Below are 24,524 nucleotides of genomic sequence, written 5' to 3'. Positions count from 1 at the left end.
ATATCAGTAACAATTTGAGAAAATGTTATGCCCTTGGTTGTAGAAAACCTTACCTGAAGGCAACAGTAGATTTAAAGCTCTTGTTGGAAAAAGCAGGAGGAGATTTCGTTCCTCATGAAAACTGAAGGAGCTCTTGAGATGATGTTTTAAAGAAGTTGCAAAAATGTACTCGTGTTCTAATTAGCACATCCTTCTGAGGCAATGATGACTGGCTGTTAGCAATGTTTTTCTGGAAATGTCTCGGCTTTTGGATAATGCGTGTCTTCCACCACTCCCGGCTGGCTGTATGTAAAACTGAACTGCTTCGTATCTACAGGATAATGCAGTGTCAGGGTGGCCAGAGTACTTGTGATTCTGTAGGGTGATGTGGAAAGTGGAGAATGGATTAAAAGTATGGATGATGGGAAGGAATGACTAAGCAGTAGGGAAGATGATAGAATGAAAGAATAATGGGAAAACCTGGCCGTCAAAATTTGGCTTCCTTTCAGTCTGCCCACCAAAATTTTCTTGTGCTATGTAATCTTGATGACAACAAAGTGCTTCATAAATACAAAATGTAAACACAAAGGATTTCTTTCTCTTATTCCCTGGTGCAGTTTTTACTTTTATGACTCTTGTTCTTTTCCAGCTGAGTGCTGTTTTCAGGGAAGCCAATTCATGCGTTTTAGATGTGGGCAGCGTTTCGGAAACTCTCAGATCTAACTGAAAAAAGACAAAACCTTAAGTGTTGACATGAAGACCTAGAAATGCAAGGAACTGTGCGTATGATCAGCATTCATCTTCATTCCTGGTATTTCTGTTACAGGAACAGATGCACTTCATACCTTATCTGCTTTTGGGTTTTGATGCTGAATTGCCAGAGAAGTCTGATTCTGAGCGTAAACTCCAAATTGTCAGAAGCTTGGGCTTTGAAGTGCCATCCTGAGCACTGTACCATGGGAGGGGGCTGCTTCGTCTCGCTGCAAACCTCAGGTCTGTCCGCAAGACGTCATCACTTGCGGCAGTCCAACACCTGGTGGGATCAAGTTGAATGTGGTTGCACATGATGATTTCTTATCTTGAAGCAGTAATACTCATTGCAGACTTTTGATCTCTGGAACACAAAAAATCAGCTGTTACGGACATACGTGCTAGGTGCCAACATGCAATTTCTCTGGTAATTAGCAGCAAAAGTGCAGTGGTAGCATTGGGGATGCTTACATTGTGTGCCTGGTGAATAAATAACTGGTCAGGATCATGGGGAAGATTGCTGGGTCAAAACATTTTTTCCTGTTTTCTTTGTCAGCGTGATACCAGAATGTTTAATTTCATACACACTGTTTCTCTGCAGCCTAAGATTTGGATGATGAATACCAGCTTTTCAAGAAGTTTAGTGCTTATGGGATAGGTGTAAGATTATATTGACTTGTGAAGATTTTAGTCCATTCCATATCACCCTGTTTTACTACCTCAGGTTATTTCTATAAGCTTTGTGAACATTCTTTTGCACTGAGCTTCCTTATATGACATAACGATTTAAATAAATACAGTGGTGAGATACGTCATATCAAAGTTAAGATTCAATCTATAGTTGTGATGATTAGCAGCTTAAAAACAAAGTTCCATGCATAGTTTGTTCTCAGTTTAGAAAATAGAGTTATTTCCATGTACTAGGCCAAGCAGATAGAGGTATTAGGCAAATAAACAACATTTGCTTATTTTTTTGAAGTATAGATCTTCCATTAAGATAACTTTTTGTGCTTGTTAGCAAAACTCAGGCAGCTGGAATTCTTAAATAAAGCTAGTTATTCTTCTGAGGAACAAGAATACTTTTTCCAGTTTGATAACTTTCTATTGTTTCCTTTCACTTTGCTTCTTGCTTGAATTTCATCACACAGAGTAAAACACTAGCTTCTTTGAATTAAGCAAATATATTTGTAGGCTCTCTTATTTTCTTGCTCTCTTAAAATGAGTGTATATTTCCTTTCCTTCCCAGCAGCGTTGCAAAATGTATGAACAGTTCAGCAGTGTATGCATGGCTGCTTCTAAAGGCAAGGCAGAGAGGGGGGAAATCACCTTTAGCTGCAGTATTTGATTTGTCTGGTTTGTGTGTGCAGTGTTTTATAGGGACCATTACGGTAGCTCTTTGGAGAGTATAAATTACAAGAAACTGTGTATTTATCAATTTTCAGAAAATGTCCCTCGATGCATGTGTGTTCTAAGTTATTTATTAATCTGTTGAGGTTGTTGCTGTCATTTGTGGAATTGCCAAGCATTTAATTGTAGTTTGTATCATCAGATCTGGACTCCATCCAGCATTGGTATTTCCCGCTTGTAATGCTTCTGAATTTAGAGACTTGCACGTACGCTGTGAGAGGGGGAGAAAAAAAAAAGTAGTCCCAAACCAAACCCCTAGCCTATTAAATTTAGACTCACCTTCTCTATTTCTAGTTGTGCTGGTGTTTTCAAGCATCATCTTTTTTTGTCTTCTATATAGTGTCTTTTGTTCATTATTTAGCTACTTGCCAAATTTACAACGTGCTGGAAGACTGGGAGAGGAGCAGTTAAACAGCATGCTTACTGTGACAGGAGCATCAAGTAGATCCAGGTTACAGCAGTTCAGACATAAGCAGCTTGGTAACTGTCTTAGCAGTTTTGACTTGCGGATCTGTCTTCCTATCTCCAATATCATAACAGAAAACTTCAGGATGAGAAGATATTCATCTTTTGTCTCTTCGCAGTGCTAACTTTCTAATGATGTACCAGCTACTACCATTGCCAGCTACTAATGGTGTACCAGCTGCTACCCAGAGTAGAGTGGAGTTAGTTTTTACAGACTTGAATTTTTGTGGTGTTAAGCATATAGTAATTTATAATTCAATATTATAAGTTCAAATTGGTCTAGGTATGATATGATCTGATGGTCACAGCTTTAGTTTATTATATGATACAGTGTGTGTAGGCAACGTTAGCACTCTGCTTGGAGAACTAGAGTCTTTAACATCCCAGACCATTGCATGATAAATCTTCCTGCAGCCACCCTTGCTGTCCCTGCACTCTCTTGTTTCAGTCACTTCAGGTTTGTGAAGGCTCACTGGCAGAGCAGACTTTTACAGGTTCCTGCTGACCCAGGATCTTGAGGGAAATGTAGAGTCCCCACATGTGGGAACAGAACCTGCAAGAATCTGTAAACTTGGCTGGAGAGAGAAAATGACCACATCCATTAAAACATGAGATAATGTATCTCCTGCGCATTGAAAAAAAACAAACCCAAACCCACAAAACCAGACTATGTGAAAACAGAATCTAGTATGTTTAAAAACAGCACTGTATGTGTTTCTATTTTAAGATTATTTAACATAAATTGATGTTATCTAACTCCACATGTCTCCTCTGAGGGAATGTCATCCTGAGTGCACAGAAACGTACACATCAACTTGAAAGAATAAACAACTCTTCTTTGCCATTTTCTCTGAAAAGTGAGGACAAGGAAGAGGGAAAACAATTTTCCTTGCTACTTTTAACTCCTTCTCCAGGTCGAATACGTGTCATAAGCAAGCAAAGAAGCAAAAAAGACATTTTTTTTATTGGAACAAACAGGGGGGAAAGGATGAGCTAAAGCCTTGACAACATCTCAGCTTCTGAAACCTCTTACCACTTTGCATCAAAAGTACTCCTGATGTTCAGGATTTTGCACTGTAAGAAGGCTACCTGGAAACCTCTCAGTAGTACTTCTCAGTTAAGCCTTGGGATGAGGTGGCCTTCTTTGGGAGCTGCATGGGAATGAGTCTCCTTGCTGAAATCCAGAAGGTTGAGGGTGGATGAAAAATACAGTCAGAACAACACCCTGGTTTTATTAAGCACCAGGGTTCCTGTCTTTCCAGTTTCCCTTTGCACCTGGCAAGGGCACAGAGGCTATTTTTGGACTGTCTAGACTATTCTTCTAAAAAGAATCTCCTCTTCTTTTTCCTCTTCTGGTTATTGGTCATCAGGAAGAAGGGAGTTAGCAAGTCTGTTTGTGAATTTGCCCACATGCTGAGCCCACATAAATGCTTTACAAAGCATGTTTATAGAACTGTTGGAAAAGCACATCTCTTCAAGAGCTACGCATTTATAAAACTGACTTGTGTGTAGTTTAATTAGTCCAAAAAGAGGACTACCAAAGTAAATTTTTACATGATATTTTGCATTAAGGTAAAATCCACCACCCCACCCCCAATTTAGCTTTACAAATTTTATACATGGACACTAAAGATAAAATGTCTTTGTGCAGCTGAGTCATTTAAAGTTCACATTTCCAGAAACTCGTTATTTAAATTATTATTATTGATTATTCCAATGATTGATTATTTTTCCTATGGGCACAGCTTGTTTGCTCTGTTGTCTTTCTGACCCTTTAGGTGAGACCCTTCGTGTTAGAGACAGAAGGTGGGACAGGTAGATAACTCAGCAGACATCCTTGTATCTGCTCGCTGGCTCTGAAACATGATTGAAAGGACGCTGCTGTGTTTCTCACCATTTCCCTCTTGGCTGCTCTCTCCACTTGCCACTGAAAGTCTTGCTACTGCTTCTCTTTCTTCTGCTTCTCCCTGCTGTTGACTTTTTCACTTTTTTTTTTTTTTTCTCCTCTCTTCTCTCCCCAGAGAATAATTTAGGAGTGTTCGTGAGTGTGTGAGTGTATATGTGTTTATACTTTCAGTGCTGTGAAAGACTGGTTATGAAATGGTTATGAAATAGCTTTTTGGACAATCTGATATAGTAAAAGAGAAAACCCTTCCCACAAATGTCACCCTTCTGTAATCTGAGACCATTATGGCTTTTAATTAAATGGGGTTACTTCATCAAAGCTAACTGGGGTTGGAAGTCGCTGTGGATTGCTGCTTTCTGGGTACTTGGAAACCTCTTGGAATTGATTTTGTGCTAGTGTGGAAAATCCAACTAAAATGACAGTCATCATCCAGTTCTGAGTTGAACAGGGAGGCAATTGGAGATGGTGTTAGCTGGGGACAGGGTAAGTAGAACACTTTCTTTCTTTTCCCCTTGAGCTTTCCCTGTCTTGCTGGCCGGTACAGCCTCACTCTTGTCCTCTGCTCTCCCCTCTGCTCAGCTGTGTCCAGCTGCTGCTGCTTTTCCTGTGCCTACTCTGGTGGGGTGATTGCAGACCAGACTCTGCTCCGCTGTCTCCACTGATAACTGTATCTGACAGAATTGGTCGTGTTTAGACAGGAAATTTCGCTCAAGTATAATGGTCGGCTAATGGGACTGGGAACTCGTCTGCTTTGTGGATTCTTTGGTGGTGGACTTGGCAGTGCTAGGTTTACGGTTGGACTTGACGATCTTAAAGGTCTTTTCCAACCTAAACGATTCTGTGACTCTGAGATTAGTGTGTTTTGCATAGAAGTTCATGGCATGTGTCCATCCAGATGTGAAAAATGCTCTAAAATTTTATTCCTTGCAGCAGAGACTATTATTACTACTACTGTTATTGTTAAGCATTTGGACTTGTAATGACCTGATCCATGACAGTTATTCAAATGGTAACTATAATAGCAATTGAAACAGGAGAGAGCAGATGCCAAGAGCAGCTAAGAGTCCAAAGGGGAACAGGGAATGGTCAGAAAAATATTACCCCTTTAAACATTCGCAGATGTATTTTGTAGAGCATGCTGTATCTACATACAAGAGATGTATGTGTATACGTATGCAGATATAGTTTAGCACAACTTATTTTTTGTGAAAGGGTTGTCAAGCATCGGAGCAGGCAGTGTTACGTGCTGAGTTAATAAAACTGCCAAGTCCACCACTAAACCAGGTCCCTGACCACCACATCTACACATCTTTCAATTAGCTCCAGGGATGGTGATTCAACCACTTCCCTGGGCAGCCTGCTCCGATGCTTGACAACCCTTTCGGTGAAGAAATTTTTCCTAATATCCATCCTAAACCTCCCCTGGTGCAACTTGAGACCACTTCCTCTTGTCCTATCGCTTGTTACTCGGGAGAAGAGACCGACCCCCACCTTGTTAGAAACCTCCTTTCAGGTAGTTCTAGAGACCAATAAGGTCCCCCTTCAGCCTCCTTTTCTCCTGACTAAACAACACCATCTTCCTCAGCCTCTCCTCATACGACTTGTGCTCTAGACCCTTCACCAGCTTTGTTGCCCTTCTCTGGACCTGCTCCAGCACCTCAATGTCTTTCCTGTAGTGAGGGGCCCAAAATATTCAAGGTGGGTCCTCACCAGTGCTGAATACAGGGGAATGATCACTTCCCTAGTCCTGGTGGCTACTCTGTTTTCTGCGCTGATCAAATTCTGCATTCAGGTAACCAGGGGAAAATGTTAATTACTGAGCAACATTCTGATAGGTAAGTTCTCTAAAAAATCGTGTGGGATTTTCCTTTGTTTTTTTAAGCTGTATTTTCCTTTTAGTGAAATGCATTGTGAATCAAACCTAGTTCAGAAATGTCTCTAAAACTGTTCCTCCTCCTTCTCTTCCAAGCCTGCTGTCTTCTCTCTGCCCTTTCCCCTCATAACTATCTAGCTATTTACCACCAAATTCAGACTCTGTAACTCAATTGTGCCTGATCTTTTGTCTTTTCCAAGGCTTGTTATGGAGTTTTCTGTTGCGTGACCAGCAGTGTTTCCATCACAGTAACAAAGTGTTGGCATTCCTTCGTGGGTAAATACCTAGTGATTCGGTGGTGGACACCCAACATTTTGGGGGTGGAACAGGAATATACCTCCCTGTAGGATGGGATGGATGTGGAGTCAGGTCTTTCTTTGTGACCCAGTGGTCCCAGGTGCTCTCGTGCACTTACCCGAGCAGATGTGCACTACGGACTCCATGGGGAGGGAGCTGGCACTTCATCATGAAAGAGGTTTTCCTTCCAGCTGTGTGGCTGGGAAGGGACTGTGAAGCCTCCAGAAGACAGAGTGGCAACAAAACAAAACAGGGTGAGTGACCCAGTCAAGTGTTTGGGCAGGCCCGATCCACGCTCTTGTAGTCTGAGCTTTTCTGCTCTTATGTGCAGCATTACAGACATGGGCAGATCCATACATTGATGTCGTGGTGTAACAGAAGCTATAGTCAGCCTTATGTCTTCTCACAGCACAAAATTAAATTTGACCCGGGAAATTTTCTGTTGATTAAGTCTGATATTTTGGGAACTGATACTATAGTTGCATCCTAACCATAGCTCAGAGCTGGATTCCTTCCTCTAAAGAGAAAGAATTTACTTACTTCACCATTACTGTTCTTTGGTTCTTCAATAAGTATTCAAGATCTTGCAGTGGTTTCCTCCATCATAATGTTGACTTTATTATTAAAATGTGATTATACTGCACTTCGTTGAAATACAGGGGTTTTTCTTTATTTTATTTTATTTATTTTATTTTAGTTAAATTCTGGAAGTCCCTGATAAAAGCTGTTTTATCCTAACGGTAGTTGATATCTGCAAGAGGATGCCTGTCAGACATTGTATGCGCGCTACTCCGCTTGCAACTGCAAAAAGGCTTTCTTTGGATCGAAATTATATTCTTCACTATAAAAATGTTGAAGCTGGTAAAGGGTGGGGTTATATTTTTATTTTTTTTTTACAAACTTTGCTTCTGAAGGAGATGAAGTAGAAGCTGTTTGTGCAATTACAGTGCATCACCTTTGAGGAGCAGCAGCTCCTCATATAAATGGAGACAATGAAAATCCAAAGAATGAAAGGAAAAAAATAATCCTTCTTTCTCAAGAAATTGACCTGCTTCTTTTGCTTTTAGACCTTTGCTTCTTTGGTACTGTCACAGGTGGTCATACGGGAAAATCGATCCTAGTTTAATCTTTCGTATGTTTCCTTGCCTTATCCTGAAGCTGTTTACTTCTCTTTAATGCCGTCAATCTTTTTTGTTTAGAAACTTAAAAAAAAAAAAACCAAAAAAAAAACCCAACCAACCAAACAAAAAACAAAACAAAAAAGAATAACCTAAGGGCTTGTGCTGTAGTGTATGACTCATCATGCTTTTTTTGGGAGGAGGAACTTGCTGTATCCTGGTACGTACTCAAAAGTAGCCAAGTTACCAGGCTCAGACATTTGAGGGTTATTTTTTTTTTCCTCCTATCAGGCCGTATGCACTCAAGCTTCCTGTCTCAGGAAATGGGTATGAACTTCTTTCTTTCTCCTTTAGCCCCTGGGTTTTTTTCAGCTGAAGGGAGCTGAGTTTCTAGCAGTCAGCTCCAGGAGTGGGATATGTGGGATAAGAGGTAATTTTTGCTTCGTAGCTAAAGCAGAACTCAGAAGAAAATGTTATCAAATATTTGCTTGTTCCAAAGAACAGGTTCACTTTATTATTTGCAAGCAGGCTGAGATAATATCTCACAAATTGAAAATCTGAAGTTAGAAAACATTAAAGAGAAGTATTTAAAAATCTGTCACTGTAGCCAAGTTAGTTCCTCTTCCACATTTTATAATTCCTGTTTTTAAAGTGTCAGTTTGCTTATATCTGGATAAAACTTGACTTAAACGTGTCCCTTTACAAGAAGTTTTAGTAAAATACTGTAATATTTGATGAGACAGAGCTATTTCTTGTACATTGTCATTGTTTTAAAGCAAAATAATTCAGATTAAATAGGTGTGGCACTGACAGTGAGATAAACTGACAATAGAAAATGCTATTGGAGGAGCAAAAACATGGTACAATTCAGAGTGTACCATGAAACATAAAGCTGTAGATAGTAGAGGAACTATTGAGAGAATGTTAAGAAGCCTCTTGCTCAATGGCTGGTCCTCTCAGCGGTCTATCATATTTAAAATGCTGTATCTAAAGAGGTTTGTATAATCTGGACATTTTTGTATAGGGATAATAAAAAAAGCTAAAATTGCTTTGTACTAGCTTTATCTCTCATTTTTTAACACACTGGAATCCCAAATGCATATGTTGCTGTCTAGGCATTGAGCTATGGGTATAAACCAATGCCAGAAATGCCACTTAGGGCAGTTTAAGTAACACTCAAATGCTCACATCGTATAGCATATCCCACTCTTGAGGTGAAGCTGTAATCATCAGCAGAAGGTGCTGAGCAGTGATGAGTAAAGACCTTTCCCTTGTTGTACGGCTGAGACAAGGAGAACAGGTCTCTCTATAATCCTTGGTTTTAGGCAAGTTATGATGAACTGCCTCCGTCTATGTAGCACGCATAATTTGCAATTTGTGGTGATGCCTCTTGTGAGCGTAGAGGGCATGTGAGCTTCTCCCAGAGCTGAAATTTGAACATATCTGTGCACGTAGTCATTGAGCAGCACTCTGAAAATCACTTCTCCCAAACGCACGCAAGATGAGTCACAGGCAAACGACGGTGGAAGGTGAATGCGAAGGCAGAAGGGATCCAGGTGCTCTCAGCCCATATATCATTCTAGCACAGAAGGTGCATGTTTGCACGTTCTGCTGGAGCAGTTTAATGTCTGCCTGCAGCTGGATGGCCTGCGCTTACTGGCTGTTGTAGACAGCACACCATAATGTGTATTGTGAATGCTTCTGTTTTTCTCTTAATGTTGACTTGAATCGACTGAAGAAAAAAACATAGATGTTAAACAGCGTCTAGCTCAACTAGAATTTGCCAGCTGTGAAGTGGTAATGAATTTGAGGGTCGGTTACATCTCCATCCAGTCCACCCACATCTGTGAAGGCGTGCCTGCATATGGCTTCATAACAGCTTGGATATTTTTTATGTTTAGGATGAAGATCCCTGTCGAGATTCTTGACTGGTCTTAGCTGCTGGATTGATGAGATGAAATTGCTCACTTTGCTTTATAGTTAAGCACACTGTAGTTAACGAGGCCCTACTCTGACACACCTTTTTTGGCTGTAAATCTCTCCGTTTTGGTTTGGGAGCCTTAGGAACTACAGCAGGCATGGTTTACAGCTCTGGGCTTCTTTATTTCAGCCCAAGTCTGATATTCAAAATGTCACGTGGTGCCTTCGACCTGCTGGCTGTCGTGTGTTTTTCGTTCGGTGTAGAAGATCTACAGATGCTAAGTGGTAGTAAAAAGCAAATGGTATCTTGCATTTCCTTCAGGAATGTTGTTAGCGTAGCAGCCTGAGTCCTTGTCATGCAGGTGCATCCGTCTGGATAAGTTATGGGATACCACAGAAATAGGGGATGTGGTGAAAGAGAGGCAGTATCAGTAGAAGTGTGAAAGAAAGACGGCACAGGAAAATGAAGCTGCTTAGAAGGCAGCTTAGAAGGCTCAAACACAAGATGCAAAAAGAGACCAGAAGAAGAACTAGGGTGTGGGAACAGTCCAACAATCTCTTCAGTGCAGCAAAAAAAATATGTCAGCTGGTTTGGGGTTTCTGATGGGAAGATCAGCCCCCAGTACTTGGTGGGCTCTTGGTGGGCAGAACTGGGGCGGGGAAAGGACACCCCTCAGTGCTCCTCACCTAATGGCAGGGGGTGATTGCTCTTAGATTGGGGAACAGATTGTTTCAGCACTTGCAGTTCAAACTGCTGGTTGTGTGTCACTGCTCCCAGGCATCAAGTGACCTTGTTTGTGCTGTGTAGCTGGACCAGTACGCAGCTGTTTCCACTGTAAACGCTCATAGAAAGCTGGTTTCAGGGTATGCTTGTGCATATCACTTTGCAATTAGGTTTGTACGGACACACACGCTAACCCCTCCTCCCATGGCTGCCTGAGTGCTTTCTGCTGGTGTAGGCAGAACAAGTACATTGTACATTTTTGGTTCATTTTTTGCCTTGTCAGAGAAACAAATGGGTTGGTAGAAAGGAACTAACCTTACTGGTACTTACAGCACTGAGGGAACGAACTGCGAGGTGATGTGGCTGGGTAGCTTGGACCCTTCTAGAAGAAGCAAAAGTAATTTTATTTGGAATCATTAAGCCCCCAGTTTGCAAGACACTTCACAGGAAAATTATGGTAAAACTACTATGATAGGAAAATATAAGTATATCCAAATTTGAAATCGTTTTGGAAGAGTTGAATTTGTGTGTGTTCCTGTATACAATATGTGCAATGCTACAATGCTCTCTTTTCTAGATAGCAATTAAAAATAATTATCCCATTAGCTATGAGAAAAGATTCATTTGCATTAACAGTTCCTAAAAACAAAATCAGTTAGGCATGAGAATGTTTTAAGCATCAAATTCTGGTTAGAAATAGAATAGACATGGAGGGGAATGTTGGTGATTGAGGGAGGTAAGAAAGTGGGAAGGACCTCTCTTCTACTGTACAAACATCCAGCCCTGCGTAGTGTCCTTGAAAATGTAAGAGCTTCCCAGGGATCTTTGCTTATCATTAATATTGGCATGCTGCACAAAGGGGAGGAATATATTTTTCACTTTCTCATGAGATTTTCTTTAGTAGTGCATGGTTTGACCTGTTTCTGAGAGAGCTTTCTCAAGGGCTCTCTTGATGCTAGTGGTTTCCAGTCTCTTTTTTTTTTTTTTTTAATCATTTGTAGCCTGATCAAATCTGTCCAGTGAAAGAGAATTTCAGCCAGTTGGAAGAAGTCTTGTTCTCCTCTATGACAGAGCTCGGATCCTCTAGGAACGACTGAGAAGTGGTGGTTGTGGAGAGGGGTTGTCTCTTTAGGTGCTGGGTAGGAGACGTGTCTTTGACTTTGCCTTTCCTGACCTAGAGATGTTGCAATACGGGTCTTATGAGATGTTGTCCCCATTGCATGTGCCTTTCCCATGAGAGAAGGAGCGACATCTGACAGATGAGTAGGCATTTTGCTTAATGCTGGAAGATATAGTGGTGAAATAAAGGCATGGCGTGTTCTCTATAACACAGAGAAAGAAGAGGGGGAAAAAGAATAAAGAAGAGGGGGAAAAAGAATAAAGAAGAGGTAAAGGCAGGGGGAAAAAAAGTAAGAATTTTAAGGATTTCAGGTAATTATCTCTATGGAAGCATACTTTGGAGCAAAAGCCCTGTGAAGGATTTGTCAGCTCCTTGGAGAGCCTCTTTCTTTTTAAACAACACGAAAGTGCCAGAAGCTGTGTCCTTCTGCTGGGGGAGGACTGTGTTGTATGTGAGTGTTTTGGAGAAGTTCTGTATCTTGGAGGAAGGGGAACCGGAGTGTGGTTTGACAGTTGCTACAGCAACTAACGTTTTTTTAATGGAAGGCAAGGATAAGTGATGGTATAAAGTCTTGTGTAACTGACGTACCTTCCCCCGCTTCCTGCCAATTTTCCAGTATATTAAAACAATAAGTAATTTATGAGTTCGGCTGAGAAACAGCTCTTCATTTGCCCAGCTCAGACGCATTTGCAGGACTGCATGATCTTTATGGAGACAGCAGAGAAGAAACTATTTATACACCGGAAAGGAAGGATTCAAGCATCTCTGAAAAGTATACTTTGCAAGAGAAAAATGCATTCCTCTTTCTGCCTGAAGAAATTTTGTTAGGTGTGGATGTCTCTGGGCTGAGCCCTTTTTATCTCATAGCTTCCTTTCTTCTCATCCACTTCTTTCCCCCCACCATGATTATTTTTTTGCACAGCTATTTAAGAACTCTCTTTGGTTACCGTGGAGTTTTGTTGTTTTTTGGTTTTTTTTAAATGTAGGAATGATTATGTATTATAGAGCAAAGGAAAGATGATGCAAAGTCGTGGCGGGAGGGGAATTCTACTGGCCCTCCCCACAGCAGTGTTGCAGAACCAGTCCTGGCATAGTGCTCCAGTTAACTACTGTCCAGGGAGAGAATTTAACCCTTGTAATTTTTTCAGGACCCAGCTGGCTGCTAACATCTGGGAGGAATAATACCAGAGCAGAAACCACACATCATGTCCCAGAGTATACAGATGGTTACTTTAAGACACAAAAAGGTATTTTAACCTGAGCTTTCATAAACCAATTTAAGGTTACATATTTAAATTTAATGGTGATTTCAGATTTACTAGTGAAATTTGGGGGCATTTTGCAGCTGAATTTCAGGGGAAGGCAGTTTGGCTAACATCTGTGGTTTTTTGGAAGTCTTAGACTGAAAAGGGGCACTTCTATAGCACTTTGCCTCGCCCTTGGGTTCTCTCTGTAAGATCAGAATTAATTAGTAGAACGAAGAGTTAAGGTTACTGATGTTAATTATAAAGTAAGGATTAAACCATTAAGCATCTTTATAAAATGTAACATGAATATGAACAATTATGTAATCTTAATTAATCTTAATAAATAAGGTTATGCAATTTTTACACCAGTATTAAAGCTCTGTTTTCATGAACCAAATATGTTACACATGCCCTTGCTAATATTTTGAGGATTAACAACTCATAACCAGAGCTCCCAGTTTTGCTGGTTTGAATCCTCTGTTTCATTTTGCAGTTTAAAAACCAAAAAGTTACCTTCATGACAATTTTATACTGTAGGCTTACTACAAATTATGGCTGAGCTAAGAGCAGGTTTTCAAGTGAATGACACCGAGGTATTTAACTGGAATAAGTTCACTGCTCTTGAGTTGCTGAGAAGCAGTGCATGAAGCATGCACATTTTTTTGCACGGATGAGAAAGTAATAAACATTTGCTACCAATTTTATGCATTTTTAAACTCAGCAGAGGACTAAGTGCCACTTTCTTGCCATTCAGTAAGCTGTTTTGTGGGTTCGTGTGAGATAAGAGAGATAATTGAAATATTTGAAGTAAAGGGAAGACTGGCGGAAAGTTCTCTCTTTACATACTGGTGTGCTAGTGACCATTTTTTACTCCAAGAGAAAATTACAACATTTGAAATCTGTGACATGAACATTTTCCTCCTGTCTCTTCTCTTCCTCCTACAACCCTCGTCCTCTCCATCCTTCCCCAAATGTTGAGATAGCTCATCTTTTTTCTTTCTCTAACTCTTTCACTTGACACAACCCCATCTGTACGTCTCTTCTATGGCCACTCCTTCAGGCTCTCTCAGGGTCACCCTGCTGCAAGATTCTCCTCTACATCTCACCATCCTTCCATTAGTGATACAAACCTGCTTTCACCCCTCTCGTCTTAAGCAGGATGTTGTAATCTTGATTCTCTGTGCTATTCCAGCTGCTGCCCGTCTCCCTTCTTGTTTTCATGTCGAATTCATTGATTCAGCCATTCAGTTCTTTTTCTTCAGTTCTGGCTGGACTTCTTCCAGGCTGGCTCTCTTCCCTTCCACTGCATCTGACTGCCCTCAACCGGTGTCCCACAGCTACCAACTAGCACTGCCTTAGTAGAGGGACACCAGCAGAACTTCTAGTACTTGACTGAAGTGCATTGTTTCTGCTCTTTAAGTCACACAAAATGGAAATCTTTCAGCACCACTGAATTGTTAGTCTGTAGGTGAAAGGAAGATCCTTGATTTCTTAGGGAACAGATAAGGGTACCCTTGACACGAAGAACTATATTTCACAGAAAATACCAACATTTTTATGCTTACATTACTTTCAACTATGGAAAAATGTCTTGAGATAATGTGATGGTCATCAAGTGATTACATATACAGTATGCAAACCTCCCATACCTCTGAAGGTATGGTATCTCCCCTCGGCTGTATTTAACTGTTTCAGATAAGCCTCCTGCTTAATTCTGTGGATTATGCTCTGACATGGGGCATCATTCAGGTATTTATTTGAATTTTTTTTTTCTGGAACTGGATATGCTGTTGCCTTTTGATACAATTCCTCAACTTCTGATTCTTTGGCGCTCCGCTGGAGCATGCTAACACTGGCAGCAGGTGTAGGCGTGCAGCACGCAGTTGTAACTGGTCTGAATAACTAATCTTTGAGATTTACTTGGTGATCGGAGTATCATAGTGTCTCATTTACCCAACCACTTCAGACTTTTCTTTAGATAAACTGAAATTTCTCATCTAAAGAAATGTTGGTATAATTTGAAAGCAAAAGGCAGTTACTTCCAGTTCGTTGGACTAATAGGTCATCACTGGCACCGGTAAAAATGGAAGGCTGAGACAAAAATATATGAGATATTCTGAAAGGCCTTATCGAAGTTAATTTAGTGACCTAATCTAGTGCTTGTTAAAGGCTTTTGGGTGTGGATATTACATGTGTTTTGTCCTAGGAACCATAAAGAAAAAACACTGTTCTCTTGCTCTTTATTTTTTCCCTTTGTTTCTTTTTTCCCCCAGCTGAGACAAGAAGTTACTTGCAGTTGTCTTGAAAGTGAATTTCTACTGAATGACTAGGTAGCTACTATGAAGTACTTTTCAAAGTCACACTAAGCCAAAGATTTTTCTGCCTTCATACGGGTGGAATTACAGACCAAAGGAGTTGAACTGAATCTCAGTTTATGTGACTGATGATAATATTTTATTGTTAAAAAGTAGCACTCATGTCTTCAACATTACTGAAGGCAGAAAACTGTCATTTGGGAAACTGAAGAGAATAGGTTATGGTCCATGTTTTCCAGTGACTGGTTCTCTGTGGTTCTTCAATGAAAGCAGGTGCTTGGCTGTAAAGTTAGGAGGCTCTGTGTGGAAAATTGTCCATAAATAGTAAATTTAGGGGGCAAAATTCTGCCTTTGAAAGGGAAGCTGCCGTGGCTGTGAAGCAGCTCATAGTTATGATAGCATTTTCCTCAAATGTTTTGAAGTGTATGTCAGCACTTGTCTTTCTATAAGGTAGGTGCACAAGATCACCTGAGGCACCACTGTGTTTCATAAGGTAGAAGGAAAATCTGATTTAGTTTGTACTGATTTTACTCACTTAACAAGTTCATGTGATTCTTCTGGAGAGATGTATAAAACTTTAGGCGTGAGTGTGTTTCCGTGATTTAGTGTAGTGTTAATGGATCCCTAAATGCACAGATTTAAGGGTGTTATATTTAAAAACAAATCAAAACAAAAAACCACAAGTTAAAAAAAAGCAAAAGCAGTGAGAGCCAGCGCATGCTGTAGGACCTGGCTCCATAGCAGTGAACATAACAGCCTCAACTGGGAGAGACGTCTCCCGGCTGGCTCCGTGCAGGCTGCCCTGTTCAAGGCTGAGCCTAACATCAAAGAGAGATGCTAAACCCTCCGGAGGCAGGAGAGGGAGGGAGCTGAGAGAGCGCTCAGGGAGGCGATGTTTAAGGTGTCAGTGCAAACACTGACAGGCTGGGAAGGCTCAGAGAGACGTGGAGCCAGGGCTCTGCAGACCACAGGGACAGCTTCTCCCAGGCGGACACTGGTGAGTACCACCCCTTCCCAACTGGCTCCCTGACCTGAGGAGCAAGGCTTTGTGCTTCTTATCTCGTGGCTAGTGGTGAGGTTGCACTGTGAGGCTGCGGTCAGGAGGACGTGCCTTCCCTGAGGACTCCCTTGAGCATCCCTTGATCACATCCCATGAAGAAACACCCCCTTGGCAGCGTCGGGGTCGCGCCGTAGCCACCCTCCTGTGTGGGGGATCCCGACTGAAATGCCTGGGGAGTGCCTGGTACATGGGAATGCAGTGTGGGATGCCGGAGCATGGCGCTGTATCACCGGGGCCTCTCAAGGAAGCTCTTGTGTAGTGTGTGAAACCTGGCGAGTCAATGAGTGAGCTGTAGCCTTACGTAAGAGTGTAGTTAAAGAGTTAGTTGCAGATAAGGGGTGACTGAGATATGTTGACTTTCGTTATCGAATAATTGATGCTCTGCTAAAAGGAGTTGGGTTTGAATTTGTTGAATCAGCTGTGGTCATAGCCTGAGAGTGAAACTTTTGACAGCTCCAGCACTATTTGGACCAGTTGCAGTAGGACTTGTTATCCAGGACCCGGTCCAGTGTATGGAGAGTTATGGAGTGTTATCTCTGTTGCCTAATGTCTGCATATGATAACTTTTAGAGATGTGAGACTGCCAAAAAAAGACAGAAAGAAGTTCTGGTAGCTTTCTAAGAAAGGCACTCAGCTCTTTAAAGGAACAAGCTCTCTTTGATATATGATATCCACAAGTGTTAGATGCTAGTCCAACCTTGCAGCACAAAGGGTTGCAATATTTCTTAACCCAAAGACATTTGGAGAGTTTTCAGTGAGGTCTGGCCTTTGTTTCTAAGTATTTATATGAGCTGCGTTGCCAGGAATATTGATAGTTACATGCAGTTTTACAAGGAGGTGTATTTAGCATGAAATGCTACCAACAGCAGTCGTGTAGGGGCTGTTACTTCTTTACAGCGGTGCTTATTTGCATTCACGGATCTTGATGAGTCTTTCACCCTCTTTTTCCTTCCTGCTGTGTGTTGTGGCAAAGCAGTGAGCTTCTCCCTCCTCTTCATCTGTGCTGCGGCGGTGAGAGGTCTGGACTGTGGGTGTGTGAAGTCAGAGTGAAACAATTTCTGTAGTTCTCACTGCTCTCACACAGGACGTGTGCTGCCCAGGTAGTTAAACACCTATCCACCCATTTGTGAGTATATAGCATCTCTGCTAGGAGAAGCTTGTGTTTGCACTCACCAGCTGGGAATTCTGTTAGCAACACCAGATAGACCGAAGCAGAGAGGAGCATCAACAACTGTACTTTTCAAGCTCGCTCATGAGCAAACCCAGCTTCTGCCACCTAAGTTTGAAAGTATAAACCTCCTGACAAAAGTTATGGAAAAATAACAGCAATTTTTTCACCCATTACTAGATGTGTTTGCCATGGAGCATCTGCGTTAGCAAAGCCAAATTCTGAGATGCTGTGAAAATACTGATTTTTAAAAAAAAATAATTATTGCTACTTTATCACACTATTGTGAACTCATGTGATTCGTTTAGGTGGTGTTTCTTCAGAGGTAAAAATCAAACTGGACTGCAACAGAATATACCGGCTCTCAGCTTTTTGAGGGCTTCCAAACCTCCAGGGCATTGCTTTTCCCACCTGTCTGCAGAGGCCATGGAGAAGCCTTTGCATCTTGCAGTGAGGTTCCTCTTCTCAGAGGTGTGGGTCAGAGCTAATTCAAGGCTGCCCTCTTTCCGAAGCAGGAAGGTTGTGTTGTTGAGAGTGTAGGTTCTTTTAACAAGCAGTTGTCATCCTGGGCTGGAGGAAGGAAAGCTGGGAGATAAGCTGATCAAAGACTTTCCCTCTTTTCCCAGCACAACACAGAGTACTTCCACATGGAAATGAAAGCAGTTTTGGAGACATCATTGTACCAAGATGCCTGGGTCTGTGTAGTTGTCACTGTTTTTTTCCAAAGGGTAACAGTGTATGCTTCATGGTGGTGGCCAACCCACCTAACTTCTTTGCTTTATCTTTAGACCTGAATTAAACTGTACCATTTGTTGATGGTTAGATTCTGTCAATAGGTATGTTGTATAGGAGATCAATTTAGAGCAGAGGCTGGAGTGTTTTTCTGGTAGTTAAGGCTGCTGGAGCTTTCACCAACTAAGATTTTACAGCTACATAATAATCCAATGCAATTACCTTGCGATTACAAAACAGCTGCTTGGCAGTGAAGTGGCCAGTCTGTTCAGACTGGATCTCAGAAATGGGTGGGCAAGTTGTGGTTGGAAACAGAAGGTGGCTATGGCAAGTCAGAGAAAGCTAAACTGAAAAACTGGCAGTTAATGGGATTGTGAGGAAAATCTTGATTTGCTATCTGTGTTGTCAATCTAGAGGTTTATTAGCATGGTTTAAGATTTTGGTCACTTATGGATCATCCACTTCAGGCTGTAGATGTGCTCACAGGGATGTAATAACAGGGGCTGTTTACCCAAAGAAATACAGTGCTGCAGTGCCTGTATCTGTTACCTTTCGGGACCTATCAGCCAGATTTGCAAAACGATAACAAATCTGGCACGTTGGCTGAGCTGGTGGCATGGATAATGGATTTCCTTGGCTCTGACAGCCTGAACGCACAGGATCATAGGAACACAGAATTGTTTAGGTTGGAAAAGACTTTTAAGATCATTGAGTCAAGCTGTTAATGTAGCACTGCCAAGTCCACTACTAATCCATGTCCCTAAACACCACATCTACATGTCTTTTAATTGCCTTCAGGGATGGTGATTCAACCACTTCCCTGAGCAGCCTGTTCCAATGCCTGACAACCCTTTCAGTGAAGAAATTTCTCCTAATATCCAATCTAACCTGGGTGGTGGATGGCTTGGAAAAGGAACGCTTGGGTGTGCTCCTGCCGGTCTCCACTCTTCCTCCGGGCACTTTCAAGATGTGCAATATCAAGAGGTGCAAAATACACTTTAAGCACCACCATCACAGAATTGCCTCAGTCCTGCTTTGTGTCCTGAGGTTTGCTTTTCTAATTTAGCATCCTGTTCCTTGAAATGTCAGCCACCCCCGGCATTATACCGCCTAAGTTGTAAAGTTTTCTCTCTCCCTTCGCTTGGCTTGGGAGGCGGGGAGGTTTTGGGACCATTCCAGGCATTTCTGAAGCGGCTTTTTCCACTGTCAGGCGGGGTCTGGCACCGAGTCAGCCCCTGTTTCCTGGTTCTCACCCTTCCCTTGCAGGCAGACGGCTGACCTGCCTTAAGGGAGCAACCTTTCTTGGAGGGTGAAATCAGGCACATAAATCAAACACTGACCGTAAACATTAGCCGCCTACGTACCCATGAAGATATTAATCCCATATTAACACTCCCCGATGGGGTGTTCATTGATCAGTTAATTAGTATTTGCGCAGTGCTTTGAAGATGACAGTGATATGTACGATTCTGTTATCATTATAGATTAGCATATTACACCAAGCCAGAAACATTACTGAGATAATTTATCCATATTCTGGGGAGAGAGGTCTGTGTTTATTAGGAGAGCTCATTAGGGCACAGAATGCATCTATTACAGTTCAGAAGAGGAAAAATTTGATAACCAGGTGGGAGTCTTAATAGACACATCTTGCCCTGCTCTGAGCAGCAATGAAGATAATAATTTACCTGTCTCCCTCTGTTTGTGGGCTGTAATGTCAACTAGCTTTTCCTCTTTCCCTGTTTCTTCTCTGGAAGACTTCTCTTTCGTTTTATTTTATGAGTGCTTGAGTGCCATCAGTTTTATCTTATCTGAGTATCGGTGGAACAGGATAAAGGAAGACACCCTTTAAGTAGTTGGGTCCATCCTGGGCTACTCAGGAAGGGAGCCAAGTGCCTTACCTGTCTCTGCAAAACATGGTCAAGGGGAGCTTGGTCTGCACCCCATGGCATTCACCAGTGCTGAGGGAATTCCACTTAGAGGTGTGAATTTCCCACTCTTTCTTCCCCTCCTCCTTGCTCTTCATGTTTATAATCTTTTCTACCCAATCCATTTAGTCTTCACCATTAAAATTGTTTTCTCCTGGTGCCATGCTTAACTTGCTCTGAGTTCATGCTTTGCATAATTAGATGTAGGAGAAAAAGTGATCTGATAAAAATATCGGGCGTGCTTTTTGATGGGCATGTCTGTTAACTTAAGAAGAAGCTCACTTGGGCCTAAAATAACACTAATGCACAGACATGAAACTAAAAGATTAAGTCATGGAAATAAGAGCCAGTGTCTAGAAATCTCTGTGGCCCTGACCATACCAATGGTTTTCTTCACAGAGATGTTGCACTTATGTGGGCCATGGCTGACTTCTGGGCTGCCCACGTGGCTGGGGAAGGATTGGGAGGGGAGCCTGTATGATGGGAGGAACGAGGAGGGTGGTTGACCTTGTAGTCAAGGTCTATTAATTGCCTTTTTCAAAGCAGTACGTTCCAGTTGGGCTCTTAGTGTTTGCTGTAGCTCTGGGCTGCTCTCTTTCTCAGCTGCAGGGGAGTGATTCATTCCTTAGAGGCCTTCAAAATCATTCCTCTCTCTTCATTAATCAAGGACTTAATCAGTTTACAGGCATCTAAGTGGACTTTAATCCCTAGTTTTTTAAGTTTCGTAGAAATTTTCCATTTTTTAACATAAGATAACATGCAGATTCACTCAAATTAATGGCACGATACTTCGCTTGGGAGATCATTTTCTGATTGATCTTATTGCAGGTGACATTATCTGTGGACAGCCCAGTATCTGATGGGATCCCTTCGCTCCTGCTCAGCAAAGAGACGAAGCCTCCCAGGGCGGCTGCATTCCACACACAGCTCTGAGTTGCTGGGAATCCCTGTGGGGCCCAACAAAATTCTTAACTCGGTTGTTTTTCAGAGAATGTTTTTCAGACATTTTACACAGCTTTGATGGTAGAATAAAAGTGATGGAAAAAAAATACCTGAGCCACTTCATGCTGTTCTTTTTCGTCATGTTATGATATTTGAAACGTACAAATTTGGATGATTTTAGCTGTCAGGAAATTTCCCATGGATGCTTTAGACTTGAGAATACTTGTACTTTGCTGGAATTTTTAGGCAACAGCAATAAATAGTCTTCGCATGTGAACTTGTATCAAGAGAAACAGAGATATTAATCCCTTAGGGGAAATCATAACTGTTTTGCTTTCTAGATGAATTTCAATTAATTTCATATGATCTCACATTGATTTTCATCTTTATGTAAGTTCTCCTTCTCTGTTTTGTTCTTTGCTTTACACCAGTGTCCCTTTGCTTTCACAGAAGTTTCATCTACCTTTTTCTCTTGTCTGTAGTGGGATATTCAGTAATTCTCACTATCTCTGCCTTGATTCTGGATCTTAGGGAACTCCTCCATCTTCTCTCAGGTTGCAGGTTGCTAGTGTGAAGCCCCCTGTAATCTGCTGGACCATCCCCTAATTCTTTTCTTGATGTTCTCTCTGCTCTTGTTTTCTTCCCCATTCTGTCCCTTTCACTCTTACTGGATTTTTTTTTACCAGTTCACAGTCTCCTGCAAGAGCCGATTGGCTGTGCCTAAAAAAAATAAGGTCTTCTCAGGCATTGCTTATCTCTTCCTTGATTTCCAGTGGTGCCCTATGCCAAATATGTTGTGTATTTATAGAGGTTACCTTTTCCTCCAGCAGTAAGTCGGTAGCTGTAGGAAGAAGAAGGAGCTCAGCAAGATGCAGGTGATTTTCTTAACTTCTTCAGGTTGGCTGCTCCATGCATATACGTTATGCCTGCATGCTCTATCCCTCTGTTGAAAGGCTGTATAGAAAAGGTAGAGGTGAGGGCATAGGACTTAAATCCAGGTGTGTAATTTTCTGTCTGAGAAAGGAATGCAAAGCTAGCGGGTATGTTGCTTGATGCTAAGTTGAGCTCATCTTTTGGTTTTCCGTAGTTATATGTTAGGAAGCAAGGGAGTAATTCTCAGTCAGATGGGAGCTAGCGAAGGGGGAAATGCTGCTTTCAAAATTTAAAAATGGACTTCTGGAACAAGTGGCATTAGTATAGTGGGCTACGTTTATATAGAAGTGGACTATATGTGAAGGAAAAAGATTGCTCTTCTTATTCTCTTGTCACTCCATGTCTTTTGTCAGGGTAATCATAAAAATGGACCTCTCTGAAATCATAAATGGCAGCTATAAATCACTGCAAGGCACACAGCCACCTAACTGATAGCTGATTTGTTCTTAGAAATCTCTGTTTTTAGAAGTGTGGATTCAGAGATATGCGTTTCCTGTGTTTGCAAATGGTTAATGTACCAACATGCCTCCCAGTTGGCTGTGGCTACAGGTTGTCACTTGTGGCCTTGGAAATCCTTTCCGAGTGAGCCAACAGGTAAGAAGATATAGAGATCCCTCAAAATGTTGGTATGCAAGATTTTTGTTGTCCTTCAGGTTCACTGGCCCACATGCAGAGGGCTGTTGCCTCGGTCTTTTTTCTAGTCTCATTCAAATGAACTAGTTTTATATTTTCATTTTTCTGATGGCAGTTCCTGATTTTCATTTCTCTAAAAGTCTCACTTTGGCTCCCAGAAGCAAATGAGGGCAATTAGCCTGATCTTAATTTGCAAATTACCTTTAAGAATAAATTAAGCTGAACATTTTCCACTTGGACTCAGCGTCCTTGCTTCTACTTGTGCTTAAAGGTTAGTAACTTTTGAATCAGTATTCAAAGTATCTGTCCAATACTGCTTGTTGGTCCCACTCTTTCTTTTTTTTCGACCGTACTTTTCCCTTCCTTTTTAAATTGTCTTCCTCCATCTTTGCCACCTTCTGTTTTTCACTGCTTTGCTCAGTTTCCTGCGCTTCGTGGAACTGAACTCAATCTCCACAAAGTCAGCTTTCCCTAGTCTCTGCCCCTTGGGGCAGCTTCGTGTGTTCCATCTCAGCAGAGGGATGGCTGCACCCTGCTGCTCCAGGGCTGCTCTGCCCCACCAGAGACCAAGCATCGTGTTGGCAGCATCGCTGCTCCTGCAGGACCTGAGCTGAGCAACTCAGCATAACCTTGTGCCAGGCCGCGCGGTTGGATGAAGACAATTCGAGGTAGCTTGACTACCTCTCAGTGGCTTTGGACAATGTACAAAGAAGCCGGAGTAATCTCTGGTGGAAAGGGGACTTTGCTTCCCCCATTGCTGCTGTGTTTTTCCTCATGTGCACTGTGTTGCCTGTGTGCTGTGTATAGACATACACTGCTCTAAAGCTGTTCTTTGACATCCAGGGGCAGATGAGTTCAGGGGAGGCAAGTAGAGGTTTAAACTCTTGCGTTGATATCATGTTACGTGGTGGGGCACTCCTGCATGGTGGGGTTGCAGATGGAGAGAAGTGCACAATCTCCAGAGCTGCAGTAGCTCCTTTCTGGTTCTCCCCATTTCCTTTCTGTGGGACTTTGAGACAAGCTGTGTGTGGCTTCCTAGGGCTGGAGTGGACATGAAGGAGTCAACTAATAATGGGGCTCTGAAAAATGTCCAGTGTAGTGAATAAAATCCTGTCTTTTTATATAACAACAATTGCCATACAGTTATTTTGAAGTGTTCAATACCATTTACTCTTTCCTACTGCAAGCATCCATGCAGCAGGACATTGTCAATACGCAGAAGAAAAATCTCATTGTACGGGCAGCATAATGCAAAACCTGGGTTTTGCTTTGCTTATAAAAGCAAATGATTGGTTGCTTTGGAGTCAACTAAAGTTCTTTTCCTTCTCTTTGTAGTTGGTAATTGTTATTCTTAAACTTCTTTGACTTTTAAAACAGGCAAAAAAAAAGCGTAACTTTTTTTTTTAGCATGCATTCTAAAAATATGGAATATTTTGGATGAAAAGATAAGCGGGTTTCATAGTAGAACTCTTTCTGTTGGCTTCAGGAGATGCTGCCTTGACCATTAAGCTTGTAAGAGCTAATCTTTAGTAGGCCTGGGATTGTGCATAAAGGAGATGAGAACAGTGAAAAGAATGTCTTGGAGAGGAAATTTGTCAGTGGTGCTGGAGAAAAGTGGACCAGAGCCTGATGCCTGGACCTAAAGCCAGGCGGTACTGGTGGCTCGTGTTGATGCTGCTGCCAGCAGCGCCTCTGTAGCAGGTTTGTCATGGTGATGGCCAGTTCAGGTGAACCCTCCTCGCTTCTAGGTGTTCTTGTTCCTGTTGAGTGAAGCAAAACAAAAGTGTAGAGATCTTTAAGGGATTCGAAGTACAGTCTCTGCGAGTCTCGGGGAACATCTCTGCGGGGTGGTGGAGATGTGGGTGCCTGGTGAGCTCAACCCTGACCAGCAACGGAGCCAGGAGCCGTGCATGTGGGGCGCATCCAGCCCAGGCTCAGCCGGCGCTGGCTGCTGGGACCTGTTTCGGGTGGGTGCATGAATCACTGCTTTGCCATCACCGACTCCAC

At 42.0% G+C, this 24,524-nt stretch overlaps 1 protein-coding gene across 4 annotated transcripts in view; it reads left to right on the top strand.

Moving 5' to 3' along the window:
• ARHGAP6 (Rho GTPase activating protein 6) overlaps nt 1-24,524 on the top strand; it is a 366,400-nt gene that overhangs the window by 246,629 nt on the left and 95,247 nt on the right. Inside the window, exon 1 of one of the 4 annotated variants that reach the window (XM_014960397.1) lies at nt 12,732-12,806. The exons of the other annotated variants lie outside the window; for them this stretch is intronic. Coding sequence (XP_014815883.1) covers nt 12,765-12,806 — 42 coding nt within the window. The 5' untranslated portion in view covers nt 12,732-12,764. Of the gene's footprint in view, nt 1-12,731; nt 12,807-24,524 lie in introns of those variants that run through there. 4 annotated transcript variants of the gene reach the window in all.

The sequence above is a fragment of the Calidris pugnax genome, unplaced genomic scaffold (genome assembly GCF_001431845.1).
Source record: "Calidris pugnax isolate Ruff unplaced genomic scaffold, ASM143184v1 scaffold188, whole genome shotgun sequence".
NCBI lineage: Eukaryota > Metazoa > Chordata > Aves > Charadriiformes > Scolopacidae > Calidris > Calidris pugnax.
This window is presented reverse-complemented; position numbering and strand designations above follow the sequence as displayed.